Genomic DNA, 27,918 nt, shown 5'->3' on the forward strand with positions numbered 1-27,918 from the left:
GCAGAAAACCACCACTACCGTCCTGACACACTGGGGGCTCCTTGCAACACCAGTGGCGCCGGGACACTTCAAGTCGTTTGACCAACGGCCACCAACCCAGCGTCCCGGCCGGGCAGCCCTGTTCTGAGCGGCGGAAAGGCCTGCACCAAGTTCCGCCACAGGGAAAGACTGGTTCGCACCCCGTCCTCCTCACGAAGCCCACGCCGCAGGTCACTGCCCCGCAGCCACGCGAAACACCCCCGGTGCTGCTGCCGATCCGCTCCGGTGAGGCAAGTACCTCCAGCCCCTCCTCCGTGGGGCCGCTGCCAGGCGACACGGCGTGCCCGCCGGCGGCAGGGGAGGCGGGAGGAAAGGAGGGAGGCCGAGGGACGGGACGGGACGGGACGGTGCTGGAAGATGCTGCAAGATGCTGCTACAGGGCCCTGTGTCTCCCCGCTCTATCCCGGGCCGCGGTCTCGGTTTCCGCCTGCGTTGTTCTTTCAGCTACAGTCCCGGGAGTGCCGGGGCACCGCGGGGCCGTCGATGTGACGGTGCGGGCGCAGGTCTGCTCCTGCGAGGCGAGGCGACTCGTCACCGGTTGTTCCGCCTTCCGGCCGCCCTCCTGCTCGGGTTACTGTGCCCTAGGGTGGCAGCCTGGCCGCTGGAGCTGCAGGATGAGGGAGGGGCCCGGCACCGGGGGCCTACAGCCGCGTGTCTCGCTGTTTGCTCCTGGCTGGGTGCAGCTGGCAGGACAGGTGCGGGAGGACACCGGCGGCACCGCAGGCCACTTGGTAAAGGCCGTTTCGTTTCGTGGTAGAAGCCTGTTGTAGCAGGGATCTGTTGCTGTCCCGGTTTGCGGGGTTAGGCAACAACGTTTTTGTATTAAGTTTTTCAGTCTAAGGCAGTATGAACCCATTTGAGTCAGTAACCACATTACTTCTTTCTGCTCTGCAGATAATAGTGTCAAAGCTACCGTATAAATAGGTGGTAGATGAAAGGGTCAAGTTCCCAAACTTGGGCATGTGGCTTGTTCTGTTCCCTTAGTTTTTCATAATCTGGACTCTTGAGTCCCTCTCTTTTTCCTATGCCTTATGGGAAGGATTATGTGGGCTAGTGGTTTAGGATTATTTCCTTGTCTGATCGTAGCTGATGATGTCAAAGTGGCTTTATTCGTTATGTCCTTCTGTAGCACTTCAGTTTGTAATATGGATTTCTGAAGTATGCTGTAGAGTGGATAATGCAGTTGTCACAACCCTCAAAAGTGGGACAGAAAATTATCCAATGCTACTGTGTATGCTTGAAGTAAACACAGAAACTGTATTTTCGTTCCGTGTCAAGCAGGTGTGCGCCTTGCACCCACTTCCCAGTTTTATATTTTATGGAAGGTTGCCATAAGAGGCACATATCCTGACAAGAAGTGCCTTGATTAAGTTGGTGCTGAAGACTAGGCAGGTACACGAGGGTAGGCTTGCCATTGCACTAGATCTGTTTAGAATCTCAAATTTTGTAAGCTAGATTGTTTTTAAAAAATTGTAGTATCCTGAGCAATGTTCACAGGTCATTTTCAAACACTTCCTTGTCAAAAAAGTGACAAGAAGATGTCAGAGAGGTATAAAACAATTACTGTAAGATCACAAGTTGGAAGACCAATTTATTACAAAGGAGTGGAACACATTCCACTTTCTAGGACTTTAGTAGATGCTGCCTCAGGATCAGATACCATCATAACATGAAAATAAACAAGCTGATAATTGAATATGTATTAAAAAAAAGTGCAGTAAACCAGATTCTGGTTTCCATCATCTGAGATTTCCCACTCATGGGAGGAAATTAAACTGAAGCCACATATGATAATTATTTGCAAAAGCAGGGGAGGTTGACATATATGGTAAGTTAACAGCTTCAGGGAGGGATGACCATTTTGGTTGACCGTTATCAAAGCTGTGGCCAGCTTTCCTCATGTTCCTCTTTTCCAGGAGCAATCCCAGCTCTTGTTTGCTGGGAGGGCTGTGAAATGTAGGTGTACGGGGAAATCAATAAAGATGAGTCAGAAGTAAGCACACACAGGGAAACTAAGAATAGCACAAGCATGGAGTGATGCTTCTGTGGTGTACTGTCCCTGTTAGTGACCCTTTGAGGGCAGAATCTTGCTGAGCAAATGGTAGTGTTTCAGTTTTAATCACCCCTGTAGTTTTTCTGTGAATTTTTCCAATTGCCTTTTCAATTCACTTAACATCTTAGCATGAACACATCCTGTGACAAGCAATTCCACTGTCATATTCACAAAATTGCATATTTTGTGAAGAACAATCTGTGGTAACCTTGAGCTGAACACCTGCTGGTTGCATATGATGCTCCTCAGTTCTGTCATGGAATGAGATAGTGAACCCCAATCCCTGTTCATTTTTTGCACCCGTAATGGATTCATAGACCATTTTTTGGTGAAAGTGCAGTCTTTTGTCACCTTCAGGTGTTTGATGGATATAGATTTTTTTTGAGAAAGACCTATGAAATTTGTAATAGAGTGGTGAATTACTGTGTGCAACTCTGTATAGATGTATATAAGACATTTAATGACAGTTCTAAACCCACTACTGTATCTTTAATGGGCTTTCTTCAATTTCTACATGCATATGTCTATATCAAATTTATCACTTGGCTCCTTCTGTAGAGCTTTATTGTTTTGAGAGCCAAGTACAATAGTTCTTTCATTTTGAAGATTTAGTAAACTTTTTCTCTATATTAATACATTTTCAAGTAAGGCTGAATGTTCTCTTGCAGTACGTGTATTACACATCTCTTTACATATGTGTGATCTTGCAGTCAAAGTGATTTTCTTTTATTAGCCGCATTTTTTAGATAGCATGCTGATTTCAGTGTTAGGAAGCTGAGGAAAAACTGCCCAGTTTCACTGGGTGGGTTTTTAAGGTGATGGTAATCAAGCCTGGCTGACTGGTGATCATAAGACTGTTCATCTAACCACCCTTTTTACCTAGTGTGATTTTATGGTACATTGAGAGAATTGGAAGGTTTTAATGGAGGCTTGTCTTCTGTTACAGAGACTAATTTCTCTACATATAAGTGGGAGTCTTGAAGCAAGTAACTCGTTTTTGTTCTGTATTTGTGTGAATATTTATTTACCTATAGACATAAAAATTGAAAGAATACCTCTGAAGAGGTCTTTATCCTTTGCTTTGTCTGTTGTCCATGCATACATGCTGTTATCAGTGATATTTGTATTCTTTGTCCTTAGTTGTAGGAGTAAAGCAACTATTGTTAGATTGACTGTTGAAAATCTTAATGCTTTGAAAATACAGTGGTAGTTGTATTCTGTTATGTTCCTGAAGTGTTCCAGTTTCTGATCAGAGGAGATTATAGATTAATTAGTGTATGAGGTAAATGATGACATTCAGAGTCAAAGGTTGCTTTACCCTGAGTTACTCATGACTGTGCAGACAGGTAACATATTTTCCCATTTTAAATGGCAGAAATTATGGGACTTCTTCAAATTCACTTAAAGAATAGATATTAACTTAAAAAATAGAAAAAATTTAATACTTATTCTAGTTTTCTTTTTACTTGAATTCATCTTGAGTAATCTCCCTGGGATGTGTTCAGGCCTTTCCGATAAGCATGCTGTCACTAAAAGAGCTGAAGAATCTTGTTAGCCAGTAAATACATTTATTAACTTTTTTCTGTTTGTTCTTTTCTCACCAGATAGCTCAACATGAACGTTAACTGTCAAGATCATCTTAAAAGTGAAGAGAACAGTATTTTTCCTTCTGAGAGCTGGCTGCAGGATTCTGAGTTTCTCCTGCAGTACTGTCCTATTCACTACCATTTCCTAAAGCGGGTCATGGAGCTATGTTCCGTTCTTCATGTTAGGTACTAATGAAGTTACTTGCTTCGTCAGTGGAAATGCAGATCCATGAAATTACATTTTGTGCAAGTAAGTTAATGAGGGAAGTGTTAAACTTTGCTATCACATCATTGTTGTTTCGTTTATGTTGATACAGCTCCCAAAAGTCCATTTTAGCCTTGAGTTCCAAATGGTAGAGGAGGCTATTGATGGAGAACCATTACAATGTAAAGCTTCTCTGCAATTTTGTTACGCTCTTGAGCTGCTGCTGTGGTTATGTGGTTAGCAGCATAGTTAAGAAGAGGGGTGCCAAGTGCATATATTTGAATTGTCCTGCTGGCAGCACATGCACGAAGTCAAGATAGAAAAAAGTTTCTGGAACTAGTTTCTGTGTTTAATTTCTAGAATGCTTCCGTGCAGCAAGCTAATTTAGAGCAAGCCCTAAAGTTGTCTTGTTTTCTGATTTTCTGTCCAACTGATCAAGTCATTTTATACAATAGGGAATTCTATAGTGCTGAAATAATAAGTGTACCTGGTAAAAGCCCAAAGTTGTTCAGCAGAGTGCAGGCAACAGTGGCTTCTGCTGCAGTTATGACTGGTGAAAGTCTGATATGCCCTAGAAGTAATTACAAAGGTATTAATGTGGAATTTTTTCGCTCACGTCATGCATCTGAAAGCAAGTTGAAGTTCGACTTGAAGCAGTTTGCTGATATAGCTGAATTTCTTAAGTTGAAAATTACAAGACATTAGCAATATTTTCATTATTATATGCCTCTCTGAGGAGTAAATACCCTTATAAAAACTTAATATTGATTATTATTCAATAAGTACCCTGATGTATATGTAACCTTTGAGTAGTGTCAAATAGGGGAGGTGACATTTCAGGTTAAAAAAAATGGCTATTTCCTCTCTTTTATGGAGAGGCAGTTCTATTTTTGGAAAACTTGGATTCCTAACTTTTTAGAATACATGGTAAGTCCTTCAGTTGCCAAGGCTTGAAAGCACCTTAATGTCATAGCTTGAAAGGTGCTGTAAACATGTCACTATTGCACATGAAAACATATTTCAGCTGTATTCAGAAATCTGTTTTCCTTTGCAGTTTGTGACTCTATGGAACTTGAGTAGCATCATCCGAGGAAAGCGAAAATCTATTTATTTTTTTTTTTCATAATCTCTGAAGTGATAGGTGTACATGGCAGGAGTCTGCAGAGTAGTGTTAAGAGTTGAGGAAGTGTTTGCTTTTGGCTTCATATAAATTCTAGCAGCTCGCCCACTTGTAAGAGGACAAATTTGTATACTGAAACTTAGCGGATATATATTCCTTCTTTTAATGTTTGTCTTGCTAAACTTTTGGATGTTTTGATTCAATGTAAGATTTGAAGAAATTGAAGGTTTTAAAAATGTCTTCACTCTTGAAAGGCTGTCTGCAGGATATGTGTTTATACGGTTACATACCTGCTATAAATTTTCTCCTTGTGATCAAGAAATGCTTAAATATACAACTTTTTTAAGTGACTGTATTCCACAAAACTTTAATTACTATGCTTTGAAAATTAAATACTGTGAAAACAGGTAGACTTTGCGAGCACCATTTCAGCCTGCTCAGTGTTTGTGTGATACTGATAGATGCATTTGCAGATTTAAAGAAAGTGGAGACACATGTAAGGAAAAAAGGTATTTCATGTTAAAGAAATTCCATTATGGCTTGTGAGAGAAAGATTACATTCCTTGCTGTCCTCATCCTAGATTTCCTATTTGATAGTACGTAAGTTACTTAAGTCTCAGTCAGGGTACTTAAGCATGTACTCAGTTTCATGAAAGCACATTGATATTATTGCTTGATCAAGTCCTGGATCATTTTCCATCTGGCATATCCTTACAGTACAGTTTTCCTCTCCAGCTATTCTTCTTGTTTGTTTAAACTATAACAGGGAAGGAAATAAACTATAATAAGGGAAGGAATGCCATCCAGAGGGACCTTGACATGCTTATGAGGTGGGCTGATGCCAACCTCATGAAGTTTAACCATGCCAAGTGCACGGTCCTACACCTGGGTCAGAGCAGTCTCAGGCACAGCTACAGGTTGGGCAGAGAACAGATTCAGAGCAGCCCTGCGGAGAAGGACTTGGGGGTGTTGGTTGATGAGAAAATGAACATGGGCCGGCTTCAGTGTGCGCTTGCAGTCCAGAAAGCCAACTGTATCCTGGGCTGCATCAAAAGGAGCGTGACCAGCAGGTCAAAGGAGGTGATCCTGCCCCTCTACTCTGCTCTTGTGAGACCTCACCTGGAGTATTGTGTGCAGTTCTGGTGTCCTCAACATAAAAAGGACATGGAACTGTTCGGAATAAGTGCAGAGGAGAGCCACAAGGCAGATCAGGGGACTGGAGCACCTCCTGTATGAAGACAGGCTGAGGAAGTTGGGGCTGTTCAGCCTGGAGAAGAGAAGGCTGCGTGGAGACCTCATAGCAGCCTTCCAGTATCTGAAGGGGGCCTATAGGGATGCTGGGGAGGGACTCTTTGCTAGGGACTGTAGTGATAGGACAAGGGGTAACTGGTTAAAACTTAACCAGGGGAAGTTTAGATTGGATATAAGGAGGAAATTCTTTCCTGTTAGGGTGGTGAGGCACTGGAATAGATTGCCCAGGGAGGTTGTGAATGCTCCCTCCCTGGCAGTGTTCAAGACCAGGCTGGACGAGGCCTTGGGTGATATGGTTTAGTGTGAGGTGTCCCTGCCCACGGCAGAGGGGTTGGAACTAGATGATCTTAAGGTCCTTTCCAACCCTAATTATTCTATGATTCTGTGATTCTATAATCATCTCACTAAACAAAAAGACTCACAACTTCAGGGCTACAGGTGCTACAGTAGTACTAAAACTGAGTTATAATAGTGTTTCAATCTCCATAGGTATCTAGGTGAGCATTATGACAGTTCAGATAACAATATTTGAAAATGTGACATTAATGTCAGATGTGATACTGCTTTGTGGTTTGCATAGACTAATATGTTCTGTGCAGTTAGGACTGTAATCTGAGTTGCAGTTGAAAACCCTCCTTGTGCCCTATTTTAATTTTGAGCCCAGTATATAGCTTGGGATGTTTGAATAATCACAGTTGACTCCTTTGTTTTTGTTTTAATTCTGATTCCTCCTGATCTGTGTTTTGTTGTAGGTTGTTGTTAACTCTGTTGGCAATGTCTATGATTTTATCTGCCTCTGTGGTCCGTGTGAGGGATGGACTCCCACTGTCCGCATCTACTGATTATGAACAGAGCACGGGAATGCAGGAATGTAGAAAATACTTTAAAATGCTCTCAAAGAAACTTTCTCAGCTTCCTGATAGATGTACTCTGAAAACTGGGCAGTATAATATAAAGTAAGATTTTCCTTTTATGTATTTGCAACATTCCAGGTTGTGTCTGTCTAAGTTAAAAAGTCAACAGTTCGCATTAGAAGATTGATTCTTGGCTGTACTGATATATCAGAACTTGATTGAGAAATTATAGAAAGATCTGAAATCTACTCAAACTTTAGTGGAAATTCTAGTTTGAAATAAACAGTATGTTTATAAATATTTAAGCCCTTGACCTACTAGAAATATTTCTTTAAATTTCAAGGTTGTTTCTTACATGAAAGCGACCAGACTTGTACTTCATCATGCTAGTTCAACTAGTGTTCATTGCTTTTTCTCTTTTTAGTCTGCACACATTTTAGAAAGTATCCAGATACTTTCATAACCCAGCATGGAATTAGGCCCTTTTATTGTACTTTCAGGATTTTGGTTGTCTTGAGAGGAAAATGTGCCCTAAACCCCCAGCATAACTCAATAATTTTTTGAAATGGCACACAAGGGAGTGCGGGAGTGGGAAGGCAGTGTGTAGTCAAGTGGTGAATGGTAGAATGGAACCTACCAATCCTGTTGCTTCATTCAGCACTTTCACAGCAATGCTTTTTCTTTTCACATTCATGTTTTGACTTTTTTGTTCTAATAACTTCCTAATTTCTTTAGCATGTCAAGTCCATAGTGTACCTGCATAACAACACTGATTAAATACCAATTCAAAAGATGCTCTTTTTTTCCATTTCCAATGTGAGGTTTGGATTATTGTGAAATAACTCTTTGGTTTTGTTTGTGTGTGAACTTACTCCTTAGTATTGGTAACTAGGTGTTCCTGTGTGTAGTCAGTAATTCAGTTGCTTTTTAGCTGAGCTGAATTCTGATTCTAATTTAGATATGTTATTTTAAATGAGGTAATTTCATCCTAACCCCTAGCAGACATGTAGAAGTTACAGTGGTGAAAAGTATGCCACCTAAATGATCCTGTAAAACGCTCCACCTTCTTCATGTCCCATTGGTAGATGTGAGTTTCCAGCTTTTCTCAGGATCAGGTCCAGCACACTTAATTTTTTCTAGTTAATGTGTCTTTTAAAACCTCAGCTGTAGTTGGCTTGTAAACTGATCACTTTTAAAGAAACTTTTAAGACTGAGGCATAAGATTTAGTCAGGAAGTTTTTATATTAGTTTTGGCTTTGATTACTTTTAATAGTATAGATTACGAAGAAATTTGAATGTCTCATTAAAATCAAATTGTTTAATGAATTGCCTAAATGCAATAGATATATGTATATTGAAAACTGTCCCTTTCTAATTTCATATTTGTCATCTCTGGTCACCCTTCTGACTGTCTTTGGAGAATGATGAATCCTGTATTCTATAGAACAATTTTATTTGCTCACGTATTTTAGAAAGAAGCACCTGCCACACTTCCCTGCCCCAGCCCCAGTTTGAAGATAAGTTTTTGCATCTTTGGGATGTGCCAAATAACATATTCTGCATTTGAGATGAATGAAAAGCTATTATGGGACAAACCTACTGTTTTTATCCTGAAAGCTTTATGTTCTTTTCTTTTCCATATATGTAAGAGTGTGTACATATGCATACGCACACATATGCATATTCATACATAGATGTGTATAACATAGCTTCTCATATGACCATAGAAGGTGATGTTAAATTAAAACATTACCTAAAAGTAGATTGTTTTTCTTCTACAATAATGTTGCACTTCTCAGTAAACATTAGTTCCCTTAATACCCCAGATCAGTTTTTGCTTTTCTGCTTATAGAATATGAAATCAGAGTAGCGAAGCAGCAAATTACCTGAATTCAAATTTGAAATTTTCAATTTCAGCTTTATAAGTTCTCTGGGAGTAAGCTATATGATGTTGTGCACTGAAAATTATCCCAGTGTCCTGGCTTTCTGCTTCCTGGATGAGCTTCAGAAAGAATTCATCACTACCTACAATATGATGAAGACAAATACTGCTGTCAGACCATACTGTTTTATAGAGTTTGGTAAGGATCTGACTTCTTTTTTCCTTAATTCTCACACTAGGACAAATGAGTATTTAAATAGATGTGCAATTTAACATACACAAAACAGAAATGTCCAAGGCAGTTTATAGCTGTATTTCAGGTGGATTTAGAATCTGATTTAACTCCCCTTAGAATCAATAAAGGAATACTTCTGTGGTCATTAAATTAGGCTACTAGAGTTTTATCCAGACTTGTATTTAATCTTTCTGTTCTTTCCAGCAGGTTTTGGTTTAAGCCTTGTGTGACTAAATCTGGAGTTCATCTTCTAGTTAATTATACTAGGAGTTTTTTGGCTTCAGACCTGTTGAAATACTTAATGCCTGTAAAGGCATTTAGCTTAATAAATTTGTCAAGTAAAAGACTGCAATTTCATATTTGCTCTTAGCTGTGGTGTAATTTTTGTTCAGTACGTGAAAGGGACAGATTTTTATTTGTTTCATGATATAGTGAAGCATTAAATCTTGTCATGCAAGCTCCAAATACAACTAATTTCACATATACCAGATAAGAGGTGTTAATGGATCCCGTTAATATCTGTAGCTTTAATGCTAAATGTTAGGCAGGTATTTTAAACATTCCTATAAAATACATTAGAGCCCAAAGAACTGCAATTTTAGAAATGTGGGGGAAGATATTCCAGTTGGTTAATTCCTGTCTATAATTCAGTCAGGCAATTTCTAACAATTTCTGTATAGTATTGTTGTCTTACTTAGGAAGATTTCTGTGAATACTTTCTATTTTCCCCAACGCCTTCTTTATTCTACTACTTGTTCAGTTAGAACGTAGATCTGTTACAGTCATTAGATGTGTATAATATAGTAATAATTTTCTCTGCCTGAATATTTTGCATGCATGTTTCATACTCAAGTAAATTTATACTTGAATGCAGGAGTTAATATTTTCCTGAAGAATATTTACCAAACTAACGGAAAAGCTAGAATTAGTGCACTAAAATCATTGTATTTGCAATGCATTTAGTCTCGTGCAGAGAAAAGTCATTAGTTTATTCACAGTTATTATGTAATTAGATTTCTAGAGCTCAGTTTATTTTTTTAGTGCAGAATTAAATAGCAGAATAATACAAACCAGAAATAGTATTAAAAAACCCAAAATAAACACAAGCATTTCAGACAACACATTTCAGTTTGTGAAGCGTGTTGTACATAAAGCTGCATGGTCTTGGATTATTTAATTAACAATAAGTCTATAAATATATACCTTTTTATTTAAAATTTTGCATAGATAATTTCATTCAGAGGACCAAACAGAGATATAACAACACGCGTTCTTTGTCAACAAAGATGAATCTTGCTGACATGCAGACAGAGATCAAACTGAGACCACCTTACCAAATTTCCTTGTCAGAACTTGGTTCAGCTAATGGATTTGCACATTTATCTGTGGCTGAATATAAGGGTACTGGTAAGATATCTGCAGGTAAGTTTCAGCCTTTTGGTTTTGTATCCTTAAGTGAGACAGGTGCAGGGTAGTAGAATTAATCTTTGATAATTTTTTCTTTACAAAAAACTTTTTCACCATGATGTTCTTAAAGCATAAAGCTGCCATGACCTTACATGTGTTTTACCTTAGATGTCTAAAGTTTTGTCCTCTGCTCGATGTGCATATATTTCCAAGGTATTCAGAGGGAGACATGGGTCTATCCAATGGACTGTTTTATTGAAGGGAAACAAAAAGCCTACATGAAGATAAGCAAATGGGGATGAACGCTTAACAAGATGATTTTTCTTTTTCTGATCTTTTACGATTTATGTAAATGTTTGTTATTCTTGCCCAGTAAGACCCAGTGATTACGTAAGCAAGAGCATAGTTTCAGGACTTACAGCAACTGGAGGGAGAAGCAACACTTCAGGAAGTATTTGTGACTGTGAAAATCCCAAGAACTGTGCTGGCTAAAGGATATGCACTCTAAAAATAAATGCCTTGTGTACAGTGTTAATAATAGCAATTTTGTATATACTTGCCACATGCATTTAAGTAGTCATTAATTTTTTTTAAACTTTAATTTATTTCACGTAGGAGGTAAATATGGCATTCTGTAGTTTGTGCTGTTAAGTGACTGCTCTGAATCTGTTTGAGGCCTGTCTTTAGACGTTTCCCAGCAGGACAGATCTGTTAAAACTTACCAAGTCCTTGCAGTAATATGTGGAATCCACTTGTGAAACTCTGGAGTTTACTTCACATAATCTGATTTCAGCCTTCTAAGTTCAGTGAAGCAGAATAATAAATAGAATAAAATGAAGGGTTGATTTTAATTTGTTAATATCTTCCCTTTTTTTCCAAAGTACCTCTTGTCTATAAGGCTAGTTATCCTGGGCAGACATACATGGATGCTGTTCACTTCATAGTGTTGGGATGAAAATTGCAATCATAAATCTAAACACTTCCTACAGTTTTGTAATATAAGAGCTCAGTTTAATTTTGTGCAGTTTATATATGCATGTGTATGTGTATACATGTACATTAAAAATAGAATCACTTTGTCAGTGTATTATCCTATTTGCTTTACTTACTTATAAGGATTCCTCTAGAAAATTAAAAACTACTTGGTCCTAGTCTGCCTTATGTGTACTGCTGAGGCCTTGAGCCTGAGAATTCTAGGTGCTATAAGACAGTGTAGAGAAAGCCACATATAAGAACGTTTTTTACTGTGAAGTGAAATTAAACAATAATTACCAGATGATCTCCCAATTTTTTCCCCTGCCTCTCCACAACTTGATTTACAGAACCATTTCTGCTCTTCTCTTTTATTTCCATGTCAACTTTCTTCTGTTTCTCTTTCAGTTACTTGTAACTTCCCTCTTCCTCTGAATTCTGTAGATCTCTCTGATCAGTCACCCACTTCCTTCCTTGAATTGATGTAGAAACTCACCATCAAAGGACTGTACAATATGAGAGGTTTCCATTGTGCTCTTCCTTCAGCTTTTCAAATATTAGATGCTATTGAATATCAGAGTCTTTTCTAGCAAGTCTGCTAATAGTTTTGTAATTCTTTAAATTCATTGCTTCTCTCCACCACTGGAAATAACTTTCTCTGGTTGTTTCCTACCCCCAGTTGGCTAGACTTCAGAATTTTTCCTTTTTCTGTAAGGACAGTCCTCACAAAAAGATATGGTTTGCCTAGTGTAAATTCCTGAGTATGCCGTCCTGTTAAAAAATATGACTTGCTGCAACTGAGTTAAGTATGTTAAGTTGAGTAGCAGGCGGAGGGAGGAAGTTAGGTAGATGCAAATCTTGTTTAGCTATATGGAATAGCAGAATCTGATGTGTTAGTTTTGGCTATGCTGACAGGGCATTGTCTGTTACTTGCTTATACTTGTAATTGGATATGTATCCAAGTGCTAGTGTCTAGGCATCTTTGTTAAAGCAATTTTAAATAGCAGTTCTTTTCCCTTAGCAAAGTTGTGCTGTGTAGTGAGGAATAGGGGTAGTTATTAATGTGTGAAGCATAAGGTGTGCAGCTTATGGATACAATTTTGCTTCAAATGAATGTAGGTGTTGGCAGGCATTAGAAGTAGGGAGACAGCTGATGTGTGATGTTTTAAGTTAGGATAAATTTACTATTTTCTGAACTTTTTTTCAATGAAAAAACAGTTGTCAAATCAAGGTTACTTTTTGCCTGATGACACCATCATGTGTCACACAAGAACTTGATGCTGGTTTAGTGGTTTTTTTGCTGTTTGGTGGTTTTTGGTAGGTTCTTTTCGGTTGTTTTTTTTTTTTTGTTTTGTTTTGGTTTACATTTTGTTTTTAAATAAATGGCCTTACAAGTACTGCAATTTCACACTTTGAGTAAATGTCCTAAATTGTTATTTAAGCATCAACATTTTAATTCAGAATTTGTGCTTTGTTTGATCCTTGGCTTGCATTAGAGAAGTTTTTGATATGACAGTTATAATATTTCTAAAATTTCTGTATGTATTGACTGAAGGTCAGCTGTCCTTACCCTGCCCTCTCTGACACCTCCTTCGTTCTTCTCATTTTGACTTTTTTTTTTTTTTATATATAGATGGCTCTTGTTGCTTTGATTGTAACACTGAAATTTTTTAAGCCCTGAAGAGCTTAATGCCATCGATAATGGTTTGCAGTGTCCTTAAAAGTTTTTGGATTTGTTTTCCTATTTTAACAAGAGAGAAAAGTTAGTATTTTGTGGTCCTTCATAGACTGTCTTGATTTGGCTGACAAGGCTCTTTTCCTCCCATGGTTCTCAAAGAGGTGTTTTAAATGCTGATTTAACTCATGATGTTTTAAAGTTACCCTGATAACGTGGGGAAAATGAGATTGTCTGGAGAGCTGTGAGTGAAGAGCAGCAAACTAATTTTACCCACCAGTTAATGAAATGCAATTACCTTTGGCTAAAAACAGTTACATGCACCTTCAGCTTTTTGCCACTCTCTAGATTTAAAAAACCCGAAACAAAACAACTGGCTCCGAGTCACTGAAAATGGATGGTTTGGTATTTGAATAGCATATCTACTTCAAGTGTGCAATTGCTGGTTGTATTCCTCTAATATGCACTACAGTTACAAAAGAAATAAGCTCTGAAAGTTAAACATGGGTTATGCTTTTGTTTAAAAAATCCCAATTACACTTAAATTCAGGACAAATGAGCTAACTGAATTAATTACATGTTTTATTTTTAATTTGTCACACACTTATAATTAGACAGCCCCGTCTGCTTATCAGTGTAAAATAGCTTTTGTCATTTTTTCTTTAGGTTCTGTAACTTCATAAACTGTTTGGAAAGCTTTTTTCCTGGATCTGTGCAATGCAAACAGCCAGAATTGACACCACTCTCCCTATTAATGTTACAGTTCATTAACCTCATTGTCACATCTTTACAGTTCATTGACTTGAACAGAAGGATTCAAGTACGGCTCAGTGGTCCTGTTGTTTTCCCAGTGTTGCCTAGACTGTTAAGAGATTGTTCATTGTTTTTTAATATTTGCGTTCTGTTATTAATTATGGAAGGGGACAGTAATGAGGAACATACACAACTGTTACGTACTTGTGACCCTATATGAGCCGGAAAGAGTGCGTGTGCATGGAGAGAAAGCGTGTTTTAATTTTGATGTGTTTTGTAAGAGTCTTCTAAGTACTGTCACTACCCAGAAGGTGTGTATTAGGTTGTAATATAGATACTAGTAGTTTCAGAACTGTCTTTTTATTTGTGTCTTGGGTACCTCTGCCTTTTAAGGGAGGGGACTGTAATAGTTTTGCCTCATAGTGTTCTGTTCAGCAAACAAAATGAATCAGTCTGGCTAGCTTTGCTAATGTGTAAGTGTTAAAGAAAAGTGGAGGCTGTTGAGGGGAGCTCTTACTTGACTGAAGAGCTGGATGCTAATTGTGGACAAAATGTCAGTAGCAAGTGCATCAGTTGCCATTGATTTCCTGGAGTGTTTGAGCAGCTTTCAGTGTCATACTGAGTAAACTGTATGTATTGAGTTAAAGACTAAATATAATAAGACAATTATATATGTGAATTGAAGGAAACTGTGTTTTGGTAAACCTTGTGTTGAATACTTAGAATGTTTCTTCTTTAAAAAAAAAAAGATTGACATTCTGTGGTTTGCTTCAGTTATCTCTTTTAGAACTAGAAACCACTGAATAGTGAGATTACTATTTTACTAAATTTCTCAAGATGTTACTTTGACCTTTGATACCTTGTTTTGATCTTCTGCTTTGCAGCTCTTCATCAGCGTCTGGAACCTGTGACTCTGCCAGGGATTGTCTCATTTGTGCTTAGCCTGTTATGCGGGGCTTTGAATTTAATTCGTGGCTTTCATGCCATAGAAAGTCTTCTCCAGGTATTGTACGTGTTTATGAATTTGAGTGTTATGCATCATAGCAATCATAATATCACCTTAGAAGATGCTTACTGTATGAACTAAATCTTGCCAGTTTTGTCTTCAGAAATACTGCTTGTGAGGTCAGACCTCTGTTAATGAAGCCTATGTTGATTGTGATCTGTGCATCCTTCTTGAGTGTGATGCATCATTCATTGAGGCTGTGAGTTTAAAAAGCAGTAGGAGGTGGGTGGCTGACCCCTTCTGTAGGAACCTCCGTAGCTGTGAGTATGAGAACATAATGTTCTGTTTTCTAGATCTATGGCGGGATATGAGGCATCTAATTTTCAGAGATGTTATTTAAAAACGCTTGAGAGAAATGGTGAACAGCTTTGAAAATCTGACCTGTTTTTGTTTTGTTTTTTTTTTTTTTTTGAAAGGTCCCCAGGGCAGGGATCTTTAAACAGGTTTTGTAAAATCTTTTTAGGAACCTTTTTTTGTTTTTCTTTGTTTTGAATAAACCTTTTTTAAGTAGGATAGCATTTCTTTTTGTGTGCTGATCAACGTAAGGGAAAGTGTGATTTCTTCTAACTCCTATTCCCCCCAAACACCAACCCCCTCACCAAACAACCTTCTCCACAAACATTTGTTCATGTGAGCACTCTGCTCTGTCCCTCCCTATAGACTTTCAGTTTCTTTCTATTCAATTTTTAATCCAATTTCTTGGGAGTTGTATTGTCATTGCTACAATGTCACTAAGAGTGGTTAATGATCTCAAGCAATTCAAGTGAATATGCTGGTAGTGCTGGCAAGCACCTGCAGAAAGTTCATGTGTGTTACCACAAAAAAAGACTGACTTAACATTAAGTGGTTCTGCTGTTATGGTGGTGGAAGTAGAAACTAAAATCCCTGTCGAACTTTTCTGAAAGAAAATGAGGATTCTCCTACTTGACTAATAGATAATATTTTTATTCAAACATATATCTGGACTTCGTAACTGCAGTGCTTTTGACACATAAAAGATTTTTTTTAGGGACGTAAGGTAAAGAAGATGTATTCCAGTTGTCTGATAGAATTACTGATAATGTAAAGATTTAATAAAGTGGTAATATTTGAGGCCTCAGCGTTTCCTGAAGACTAATGAACAGGCTTAATGAAAGTGTTTCGTACTAGGTCCTAATTTTGAGTTGTTTCTTAAAGAAGAACCAAGAATGAATTAATGAACATACAGCTCTACTTTATCGCTAATTAGATATTTCTGTTATGCACAATTCTCTCAGTTTATAAATAGAAATTAATTTAAAGTACACTGTAGTACAAATAGTACTGAACAGATTTCTACCACTTAGTTTAATATTTCTAGAACTTGTTTTGTTACCTTTCTGCGGCTGATTTTTTGAAAAGAAATGCCAATGTTAGATAAAGCTATTTAAGTGATACTAAGGCAGCTAATTAATGTTACTCTATATGTTTGTGCATCTGGAGGTAAAAGAAGGCAGTACACATGAAAGATGGTTTTTCAGTTTCTGAAAAACAAGGACACTAAAAATCCATTAAAATTTCTCTTTATTTTATTATGGAAAAACTCGCAAGGTTTAGTGAGAAATAATCCAAAATATGATTAATTGAACTTCTGAGGACTCATTCAAAAGCTTGTCTCCTTTGTAATCAGTGTTTTTATTTGGGTGTTAGTAAAACTGTTAAAATCTCTAGCTATACCCCAGCAAATATATGGTGGCACCAAGGTAGGCTTGCGTACAGTTTAGGAGTGTACTGCATCATGTAGGTATGAAAAGTGCAGAAATGCAAACTTTTTCCTAGTCAACACTGGAGATGGCAATGCTTCACAATGAGCAGAAACATGTAGTTCTGAATGGACCATCATCTTCCCAAAATGATACTCGCCTTTCAAGGAAGAACATTTACATGAATACCCATTGTTTTTCTGCGAAAATTTCCTATTGTTGCAGATGTTTGTTTGAATTATGGTTAGAATAATCAGTGAGCATGCAAATTTATTCTGCTCAACTCCATAGAAACTATAACAACCCGTTTGAATAAATTAGAAGGAATTCTTTTTTGGTTTTTAAACACAGAGTAAAAAGCTCTTAAAGTAAAATTTTCCATCTTTTCCTTCAAGAAAACGTAATTTTCCAATAATCCTTCTGATAAATTCGTGTGCGTTTGTTAGCTCTCACTGCTATGAACAGAGCTGCCTGCTCTACTCTCTGTGTAGAATTTTACCACACCCTAGTGGCCAGTTTGTTTTCTCCTTTTATCTCTTTTCCATCTTGTGAAGCTGGAAAGTTTTATTAAAGGTAGGTACAGTGTTCAGACTTGAATTTTCAAAGGCATCTAGAGAAGGTAAGTATCTGGTACTAGATCTGGACTTCCTTTAAGGCTTTTGAAAATCTTAGCCTAAGTTGTTTGTTGTGAATAAGCATTCTGGTCAGATTGCAGATCGCTGTCTGTTTTTTTTCCAGACGTAAAGGTAAACAGCAATTAGTGCTAACGCTTTTGGTTTAGTGTAATACAGGAATTATTATAAATCTTCATGTGAGACTGTTTTAAAGACAATAATTAATAACTTTCATACTGTAAATATCTGGTATTTCACTGAAACATTGTAAAGGCATGGCTTTTTATTCTATTTTATTTTCACAGAATGAAGGTGAAGATTTCAGCTATGTTATTGCATTTTTTCTTGGAACAGCAGCCTGTTTGTACCAGGTGTGTTCTTCTGCTTGCATAATTCACTGTAGAGTTTAGAAACATTACCCAGTCATGCATAAATGTCATCATGTTTTCTTAAATGTCACAGATACTTGAATAGGGTGATTATAAAAATAATTTCTGCTCTGTTTTTTTTTTTTCATTAGTTTGATACAAAAAGCTTCTGTTTGCTGGATTTTTTTCTCCAGTTAGTTGATTAAGAGATTTGGTGTACTTTTCTGTCTGGAGCTTACAATTTATCTCTAAAGTCACAAGCAGTGGAGGTTGTATCATTTCCTTAGAGCAGTAGTTTCGTAGTTCAAATAAGCTTAACCATCTGAACAAATGGCGTGCTACTTCTTTCCTTTGGGAAAATTTGAAATAAATACAGTAACACCTAGATACTACACTCCAGAATTTTCATCTCTTTGTACACTATAGTGCATCTCCTTCATTTTCAAAGCTTTCAGTCTCTTTCCACTATGTTTTCTTTCTTCTGTCTGATATTTCATGTTTCCATTTCTGCATTTAAATTTGACCTTCCTATCTAATTTGTAGCATGGTATTCTGGTGCCCATTGGCATTTGTCATTCAGTAACACTGCTGTTACGTTTAGCTATGACTGTAATGTCTGTCATGTTCAATTGCTGTTACTATAACTCTTCTGACTTTTAATCTCTTGCATTTGTGGAGTATGTGGTTTCTACTTGTTTCCTTGTGCCAATGTTTAATACAGTGTCAGATCATAGAATCATAGAATAGTTAGGGTTAGAAAGGACCTTAAGATATCTAATTCCAACCCCCCTGCCACGGGCAGGGACACCATACACTAAACCATGTCACCCAAGACTCTGTCCAACCTGGCCTTGAACGCTTCCAGGGATGGAGCATTCACAACTTCCCTGGGCAACCCATTCCAGTGCCTCACCACCCTTATAGTAAAGAACTTCCTCCTTATATCCAATCTAAACTTCCCCTGTTTAAGTTTTAACCTGTTACCCCTTGTCCTAAAGTAAAATGTCTCAGGATTTTCCTTTCACATCAGTGTTTCTATCAGTCAGCCTTTTATCCAGGTTACCTGTAATCTCCATTCTCTATTAGCAAAATGTACTCATAGAATCATAGAATCACAGAATGGTTTGGGTTGGAAAGGACCTTTGAAGATCATCTAGTTCCAACCTCCCTGCCATGGGCAGAGACGGTTTTCGCTAGACGAGGTTGGTCAAAGCCCCATCCAACCTGGCCTTGAACACTTCCAGATATGGGGCAGCCACAGTATCTCTGGGCAACCTGTTCCCGTGTCTCACTACCTTCACAGTAAAGACGTTCTTCCTAATATCTAGTCTCAGTCTGCCTTCTGTCAGTTGAAAGCCATCCCCCCTTGTTCTGTCACTATATGCCCTTGCAAAAAGTCCCTTTCCAGCTATTGAAAGGCTGCTCTTAGGTCTTCCTGGAGCCTTTTGTTTTCCAGGCTGAGCAACCCCAATTCTCTCAGCCTGTCTTCATAGGAGAAGTGCTCTAGTCCTCTGATAAAAATCTTCATGTCCCTCCTCTGGGCTTGCTCCAACAAGTCCACCTCCTTCTGGTGTTGTAGGTCCCACAACTGGATGCAGTACTACAGGTGGGGTGTCTCATGAGAGCAGAGTAGAGGGAGAGAATCACCTCCCTTGACCTGCTGGTCAAGCTCCTGATGCAGCCCAGGATGTAGTTGGCTTTCTGGGCTGAAGTTGAATATTGCCAGGTCACGTTTAGCTTCTAATCAACTAACATTCTGAGTCCTTCTCCTCGGTGCTGCTCTTAATCCATTCTCTGCTCAGCGTGTATTTGTGCTTGGGATTGCCCTAACCCAGGTGCAGGACACAAGTACAACTTGTGTTCTTCACCACTTGTTGACTTTTCATCAGCTGCTGCCTTAAATAATTCTTCAAATTGGTGTTAATTTTTCCTGCCAACAATCTGCTCCATGTCATATGGAGGAGTTCCACCTTATTATTCTTTTGTGGGGAAAAATACATATTCTTCCTTCCCCTCCCAAAATAGAAACCTTATTCTTAATATAAGTATTCATGTCTGTACATTGAGAAAGAAGGACTTTCTCCACTGTCTGACTTGAATAGAGATGTTTTTAAGAAACAGTTCATGCAGCTTGCAGTATAGGCTTTTTCTTAATACTCAGAATATATCTGTTGATACTCCTGTTCTGCACCCTGTGGTGTCATTCCTACCATATGTAATTGGTCAGTTTTCAGAACTAAGAGAGCTCTTAGTTCTCTGGCATATTCTGGTGTTGTTTTGCCACATTAAGAGTTTGGGAGATTAATTTCATGTGTTGTGTGACAGCACATTTTATTGTCATTCACCCATATGTCCATAATGCGGTATTGTCTTATTGAGTCAGTAACAACTTAGCAGCGTGTTACTCTTTATGGTTTCTGAGAAAACGTTTGTATCCTAGGTGTGCAGGCAAAAAATGGGACTTAAAGGGAGCGTGATGTTTTAGGCTTACTGTCATGTCTGGTGTTGCGCCATGGTTTCTGGTCTCTGAAGAAGAAGAAAATGGACAAAAGTAACAGCTATCTCAGTTGTACCTGAAGTGTGAAGTGTCAGGAGCTAAGCCTTCAGTCACTTCTTAACATTTATTAAAAAAACCACACCCCAAATAAACAACTTCCCCCTCCCCCAAATTAAGTTCTTCTCTGAAGAAGACTCCTCTGTGCTACTGCGTAAAAACATGCTCAGTAACTGCCGTACTAACACTTCCCTTTAATAGAAATAAACAGCCTCAGGAATTTCATAATAGCACTTGTTACAGTGAGGTGTTTTGGCCTTTTGAGTGGTGCTCTGTTCTGTAACTGGCAAATCTGGCATTTCAGACCTAGGCTAATGAAAAGCCACTGAATTCATTTAAAACAGATCTTCAATAAAATTCGGAGTCATTCAACATCATGTTGCAGTAACGTTTTTAAATGTCTGTAATATTTTTACCATTTTAAACTCTTCATATTTATTAATGATTTTAATTAAGCATATCCTGACTCTTATTTTAATCTTGGTATTAGCTACACTTTTTCATATGTTGTCAGTGGAGGTGACACTGCTAGAAGATTATCTGAACTCTTACTGCTGAGATACTATGCCAACTAATTGCTCTTTTATATATGATTTATAAAACTGTCAGCACAAGTAGGTTGCATTTGCTCTGCTTGAAGTGGTCAGGCAAGTTCAGAGAAATTCCATATAGATTCTAAAGCACGTGGATTACTTTTCTCTAGTTTTACTTTGCTTTGGAGGAAGGATGTGCAGATCTTGCTGATACTGGCAGTACTCATATGTCTGAAGATACTTAGATATCCCCAAATTACAGGTGGTTTTGTTAACCTCAGTCACACTTACAGTGGAACTACGTGCTTTATAAGAAAGTGGTTGAGTTTTGGATAGAATATAAAGTAATCTCAAATTGCATTGTTCAGTTGGACATGTACAATGCTTTGGCCCTTTTTTGAGGAACATGAAAATTGAAAAAAAAAAAATTAGCTTCTCTGACTGATAAAACGTGGCAGATACCCAAGAAGAACAGAAAATGATACTTAGATAGTCCAGTGATGTTATAAAATTTGTGTGATCATGGTTATATATCCACTGCAGACAGATTTGGAATACAAAGTAAGCTCAAGTGATGTTGTTGCCTACCTTGAAGCACAGTAAAAGCTTTCTTCAGCAGACAGAAATGGCTAGAATCCAGAGTGGGGGGCAAACAGTTTTTTTGCAGAAGGAAGAAATTTGAACAACAGCAGAAGTAAAAATAATGTGTATGTAAAAGCCATGTCCTTTTAGAGATGAAAACTCTAAAAGCAAGCCACTTGAACAGATTTCTAGTTGCAGTAGGAAGAAGGTAAAGTGGGGAACTGCGGGCAGTCCTGACATTCTGTGTTACACCATGAGGTACAGAAACTGACCCTTAAAATGTGGTGGAATTATAGGAGAGTTGTTGCGTATTTCTCTCCACATGTGATCCGTCTTCCACCAGCCGAAGAGGGACAGTGGGTATTTGTAGACTCTTGACATCTCTCAGTTAATTCTCTGCATTAACCCTGGCAGGACACTGTGTTGGTATCTGTGGCCTTGCCTCTTGCTGAGTATTCCCAGCTGCAGGGCTGGGAATATTTTCCCTGTCCTTCCCATTGTTTTGTCTGAAGAAGACTGAACCCTGGCTCCTGGTTCTTCTCCATTCCTTGAGTGGAACAGAGTGTATTTTGACCAGATTGCCAGGAACATCCACTTTCATTTGTCATGGGCCGTTCATTATTGCAGGTTATAACAAATTGTTACGTTCTTAAAGAATGTTTAATGGAAATAAAATGTAACCTTGTATTGAGGTCAGGTACTTTTCACCCTTCCATGACTGCTACATTAATACTGTTCTTACATGTTTGATTTAGACTTTTACTTGGTTTGGGTTTGTAATTTCTCAATGACCAGATAGTGTTTCTCAGTGGAATTTACCTTACATGCGGTAATCAGATTTCTTTTTTATTTCCTGACAGTGTTACCTGTTTGTATACTACACAGGCTGGAGGAATGCCAAATCCTTCCTGACTTTTGGGTTAATTTGCCTGTGTAACATGTATCTGTACGAACTGCGCAACCTGTGGCAGCTCTTCTTTCATGTGACTGTGGGAGCATTTTCTACCTTACAAATTCGACTGCGACAGCCACAGGGAAAGTCCCCGGATTACAATGTCTGACAAGTCCTGGAACATTTAGAGGCAGTCTTGTTCCAACAGTTACTCACTCTCAGGAATGTAAAGCTGTTCTCCAAAAGAAGCTGTCTGGATGGGTTTTTCTTTATTATTATTATTTTTTAATAAAGCAATGCAAGATGCCTGTGGACATTTTTCACTTGATGGTTAAACTTTTTCTTTTAATGAAGGACACAAAATAATATGGGACTAGAGGAGGAAAATAGGTTATATCCATACATTGAAATGTATGTAGGGATGCTAAGTTTGGTGAATTTGACTGGGGGCATAAAAAAGCTTAATTCACAAGTATGTTAATGGAGGGAATGTAGAGAGTACATGTTCTGCATATCATATAAGCTCTTTGCTTCCAAAATCAGTTTTGCCTTTGTGAGGCAGTAGGGGGTAGGCTAACTAAGTAATAACAATAATGCTATTGCATATTGGCAAACTAGGTTTGGAATATGTCAGATACTAAATTTCAGAATGTTTTGTTTCACATTGACATATATATGAATGTTTTCTTAATTAAAATGTAACCTGGAAACTGGTTCTGGGGTTCACCTGTATGGCACCTGTGGCCCTCTGTTTACTGTTATAAGTAGTTTAACATTTTTCCATTTATGATTTCCTTTTAATTATCTTTGAAAGTGGTCTCTGCGGACACAGTTTCTTTTTAGCAGTTATTCAGAAAGTTCTGCCACATAACTGAAGATTTTTGCACGCTTCCTGTGTTTGAAATCTGGGAAGGTTAAAAGGAAATGGACTGGTGAGTAAATGGAGTGACTGGTACTTGTTGGACTGTTGTTCTTCTTTTTATATATTTTTAGAACTGGATGAATAATTTGCTCAAATGTGAGATAAATAACTGCTGACAGGAACATAATAAATCAGTCTGATTAGCTTAAACAAGAAAAGACCAGGGGTTTAATTGTTCTTCTGGCTTTATGGGTCAGAGGATTTGTGCTGGGATAGAACCTCCTTGATCTGGAGTTGTGTTTGAGAGACCATTGTGTGCTTCTGAAGTTGGTGAATCAACCAGCAAACCCCAAATGCTTAGAAAATAGAATAGCAACCATACAGTACCACCATCAGTTAAATGTGGTTTTTATTGTTGTTTTTGCTGTTTTTACAATTATATGACAGTTATTTATGATGTTTCAAATTAGCAAATATATATAGGTAGATTTTTATATGTGGCCTGGAGTAATAAAAGGGTGTGCTGAAACATTGGAGAAAAAAAAGCAAGCTTTGATATGCTGTTTGTGGTGTTTGATTTGGGGATTGACGTAGAAGAATGGAGCTAGATCTTTTATTCTGTTTTAAAATAAGTAGTATTAGTCAAGAAAATGATGCAGAATACCAACCAATAAGAATTAGAGAATGAAACTGTAATTCAAAGTGAAGAGGAGCAATATGTATTATATTCTTCATAATGTGTGTCTCTGATATCTGAGATCAAGACCTTGAAGATAACCTTGGTGTGCTGCCTCAAAGGTTGGTGTTGGGGGTGATGTGCTCTGCAGCTAATTCTCTTCCCTCCCCACTTTGAGACAGAAGAGAAGAAGAATATATTCATGAGCATGGTCTGCTTTTGTTTTGGGAATCAGAAGATGAGGAAATGATAAAATGGAGGACTGGATTGAAGCATACAAGAATTTTAGGAAATGTTTATACCATAAATGTTTCAAAAATCCAGAACAGCAGCCTGTTTTTTTAGCACACAGAGGTTTGCTTGTGTTGGCATTCAGTGCCTCCTTTTGAACTCTGGACATCAGAAAAGGTGAAAATCAGTCCTTTACCATTTTAAATCAACGATCGAATGTTTTAAGTATAAAACCAGGTTTTATCTTGCTCATGAAGTCTAGAAGAGTCCTTATACCTATCTTTTCACTTCAGCATTGCTGATTGGCAAGGAAGCTATTATGAATGCCTGAAGTCCTGCTTAGTTTTTAATTCAGGTTGTTGTGCACAAGGATCTTCTATTGCATCATTTCTTCAGTTTATATGTTGGCAGAGAATCTTGTTTTCTCTGAGATACCTTCCCTTCCTGCTGTTCCTAAAGATACATTTTTAAGGAATGAAAACTTTCGTTGTCATAGCATCTGGAACCATTATTCCATTCCAGTTATGCTGGTGTTAAACTAATTGCTGATTAGCACATATAATGAACAAATGCAACTGCCAGAGTAATGGAAGACAGTTGGGGCTTTGTCTGCTTGTTTTTACAGCACTGATAAAAATCCCATGTCAGGATGAAAAGTTAATGAGCATGACTGTTCTTCATTACCTGATATTACTAGGTGCTAAAAGCGTGGCTGTTGAACATAGTAGTTCAGTTTGACTGTAATATTAAACTTGCTGAAATTTTGTGTGAGATGAGAAACAAGATACATCAGGCCATTTTGGAGGTGAAAATTTACTGAAAATTTGCAGTATTATTTCTCATTTGCTTATACAAACTCAGCATTTGGAGAAATTGAGGTGCTTCCCTACTGATTTTACCAGAATCTTGAGTTACTAGACATAGGAAGATGAACTTGCACAAAATGACCGCTCTCTTGAGCAACATGCTTTATTTTCATTTGAATTGCACAAGGCCGTTCATACTTGCTCGATTTCTTTTCTGTGGGACTTAGTAGAAGCAGAGCTCCCTTCCTGCTGTATTTATAAAGTAAGCTGTCTTTGAAGTTGGAATGAGTCCACTCAACACCCACAATACCATATTTTTCTTTGAATGGTGTCACTATTTACAGTCACTGTCAGGAAGAGATAGCCAAAAGTTTGACTGACTTCCACAAGATACATGTAGTGCTGTCTGAGGTTTGATTACTTCAGAGTCCCCTATTTGAGGTCCTAGAGACTTCATCACATTCTTCTTTGTGTGTTTTTGTTTAATATCTGAGATTTTTCTCAGTGGATTGCTCTTTTGTATTCAATGTCTGGGCTAATATCTAGGAAAAAGAACTAGTCTTGTTTGTGAATTGTCAGATTTTGCTAGGAAATAACTTTTCAGCCCCTGGAAAATGTATAGACCCCTCTCCTTTCACACTGCTTCATGGAATACTGACACGTGTATGAGAGAAAGAAAGGTGAGGAGTGAGGTGTAGAAAAGAATGCAGCCTTCTCCAAGGGAATGTATGTGTGTGTTACTTGGATTGATTTTTAGCTATATCAAAGCTAGCAGAGAACTAGGTGATGATGGTTTCCTTTACAGGCATTGTGATTACTTAACATTCACTGTGGATTCTTTAAGATATTGATAGTCTCTTTATCAAAGGATTGAGGAACATCTGTTTAGGGAGATTGCCTTTCAGCCTCCTCCCTTTCATTCCCCATTTCCACTGCAGCTGCTATGGTATGACTGGTTTTTGCTTTCATGGTTTGTATTGAAAAAAAGCAGCCCATCAACATTTGCAAAGACTAAACACATGCTATTTTGAATCAGCTTCTTGTCAGAATAAGTAGCATTCTAGAGAAGTGTTACGGCTTCCAGAAATCCACACATTCTGAATGTTGTTAGTATAAAGGGATGTCTTACAGGAGGGCTTTTCCCAGATGGGTAAGTGGTGAGAAGGGTAGCAGCAGGGGGACTGCTTCAGTGGCAGTTGCATTCCTGTGTTGACGAGAGTCCCGCTGATCTCTCAACAGGGGTCAGAGGAACCCTGGAGAATTCGGCTACGTGTGCAGTTCTTGCCAAAGCTGGTCTGATATTCCAGGTACTGTTTAATTTAGTAAGGTTAAATTGTCTCTCAGTATCTATACCAGCTTCTTTTACTTAACAAAATTGTGGTTCAACTGTATTGATCAAATTGGTTGCTAATAAATTTGATGGAGCACTTTTGGCAATTGCTACACCCAAATTTGCTATCTTGACTTCACAGAGCTATCAAAAAGTTATTCTGACTTCTTAGAGCATTTACGGAGTCTTTGTTTTCCCAGATAACCTTTCTGACAAAGCCTCCTGAGACAGATAGATGACAGGTACCTGTTCAGAAGGTTTTAAGGTACGCTTAGCAGGGGTGGCATAGGTGCTGTGCAGCTACCTGCCTCTGATACAGCATGCAGAGCTCCAACCTGGGTGTCCTGCTCAGCTTGCATCAGGGACATGTGAGAGATGCTGTAGGATTATCCTGCTAACCTGTACACTGAGCAGAGTTTGAGAACATGCCCTAGTTACCAAGCATCACACAAAGCTTGAGAGCAAATGAGTATGTGCTCCATCTCTTGTACTGAAGCTGCTCTGGAAATACCATGAGAAGAGAGCAAGGGGGAAGGACATTATCAGCTGGGTGTTTCTGTGCTCACCTAGTCAGGGGTGTTGTGCCTGCTTTCCACATCAAACATGACATTAAATAATTCCAGACCCAGCTCTAATCTGTCTTCCTCTTGCCCTTTTCAGGACACAGACTGTATCTTTATAGTTCTACAGGCACCCTTAGGTGGTGAGCCCTGTTTCCTAGCAAGAAGGAGGTGTGTAGCAACAAGATGACGCTCCATAGCTCTCCTGGTGGTCTCTCCCTGTGCGCCAGGTGTGGCTACACTGGAATGCTGTGCTGTGTCCCTTACTGAGCAGCTGAAAAGGAAAGGTAGGATGTCCATTAGCCTGTATTTCATTTCAGGCTGAATTGCAACAGTTACTTGAAGGACAGGAGAGGTCCAAGCATACCTGAGTGGTGAGAGCAGGAGACTCCTGCTCTTAGCCCTTCAGTAAAGGCAGGAGTGAAAACTATTGCTCTTGATGGCACAGCAGGGTTGCTGGTAATGGTTTTGTCTGGGCTTTGGTTGTTGTGAACTCAGGGTTGTGTGACCAGCCCAAGGTTGTTGTGAACTCAAGGTTCACAACGCCAGCTTTGGCCTTTATGGCTCCTGTTGGAACTTGGGCTGCAGCACGTAAGAAGGGATTTGCCATTAGGTGGGGAGGCCTTGTGTGGAGCCTTTTGAGGGCACCCTTGTAGCTAGGAGCAGCAGCAGCATGTACAGTAGGGTTCTGTGGTGCACTATTAACTGCTGTGCTGCTGGGGAGGGTGGTGTCCGTTAGATGGTGGCACACACAGCCTGGGGTGGTTATTTTTTGCTTATCTGTAGTTGGATTTGATGGTTTGTGTATCATCAGTTACTTTGGAAGGAGTGGCTGCTCTTAGGGGGAGACATGCCCTCCCTTTCCCCTGTGATGGAAGGGGTCTTGTCTCAGCCTGAGCTTGTGGCACTGCTCAGCAATCATGGTAGTTGGGCTAAAACCGCACAAGTCTGTTCCAGTAGATGGCAATAGTTATTTGCAGGTGAAATTCTGTGTTTAAAGAAAAGATCTCTGAGCCCAGCTGCTTACAGGGGAAGCTCGCTTGCTCTGACTGTTCTCCTGTGGAGCTTTTTATTCAAATGGCACCTGTGCTGTGCCAGCATTGCCTCTGAGCTTGTCAACACTGGGTTCTCACCATGCTGTAATTCTCACC

The 27,918-nt window shown here is 38.7% G+C and overlaps 1 protein-coding gene across 3 annotated transcripts; it reads left to right on the top strand.

Annotated features, from left to right (window-relative positions):
• The first annotated feature begins 254 nt into the window (after positions 1–254).
• Positions 255–26,972, top strand: SEC22A (SEC22 homolog A, vesicle trafficking protein). Of its 3 annotated transcripts, none has more exons than XM_057430168.1 (8): positions 255–273; positions 3,701–3,928; positions 7,007–7,210; positions 9,026–9,189; positions 10,453–10,647; positions 14,917–15,035; positions 17,679–17,744; positions 22,271–23,014. In XM_057430168.1, the coding sequence occupies exons 3-8, from the start codon at positions 7,029–7,031 to the stop codon at positions 22,469–22,471; spliced, it is 927 nt and encodes a 308-aa protein (XP_057286151.1). In that variant the 5' UTR covers positions 255–273; positions 3,701–3,928; positions 7,007–7,028; the 3' UTR covers positions 22,472–23,014. The 3 variants fall into 3 exon arrangements, with proteins under 3 accessions (XP_057286151.1, XP_057286152.1, XP_057286150.1); XM_057430169.1 differs by lacking the exons at positions 255–273; positions 22,271–23,014 and adding exons at positions 345–386; positions 26,868–26,972 and having other exon boundaries at positions 3,697–3,928; XM_057430167.1 differs by lacking the exon at positions 255–273 and adding an exon at positions 345–386 and having other exon boundaries at positions 3,697–3,928.
• Positions 26,973–27,918: the final 946 nt, after the last annotated feature.

This window comes from Pezoporus wallicus, unplaced genomic scaffold, assembly GCF_028554395.1.
Source record: "Pezoporus wallicus isolate ANWC-B61680 ecotype Strahan unplaced genomic scaffold, APGP_CSIRO_Pwel_v1 contig_5261, whole genome shotgun sequence".
In the NCBI taxonomy this organism is placed as follows: Eukaryota; Metazoa; Chordata; class Aves; order Psittaciformes; family Psittacidae; genus Pezoporus; species Pezoporus wallicus.

Bases quoted from the DNA above. Each gene is read 5' to 3' on its own strand.
- SEC22A (XM_057430168.1), top strand. From the start codon at position 7,029: ATGTCTATGATTTTATCTGCCTCTGTGGTCCGTGTGAGGGATGGACTC. The intron at 10,648-14,916 runs GTAAGTTTCAGC...TCTGCTTTGCAG, and splicing joins TACTGGTAAGATATCTGCAG to CTCTTCATCAGCGTCTGGAA. The intron at 15,036-17,678 runs GTATTGTACGTG...TTATTTTCACAG, and splicing joins CCATAGAAAGTCTTCTCCAG to AATGAAGGTGAAGATTTCAG.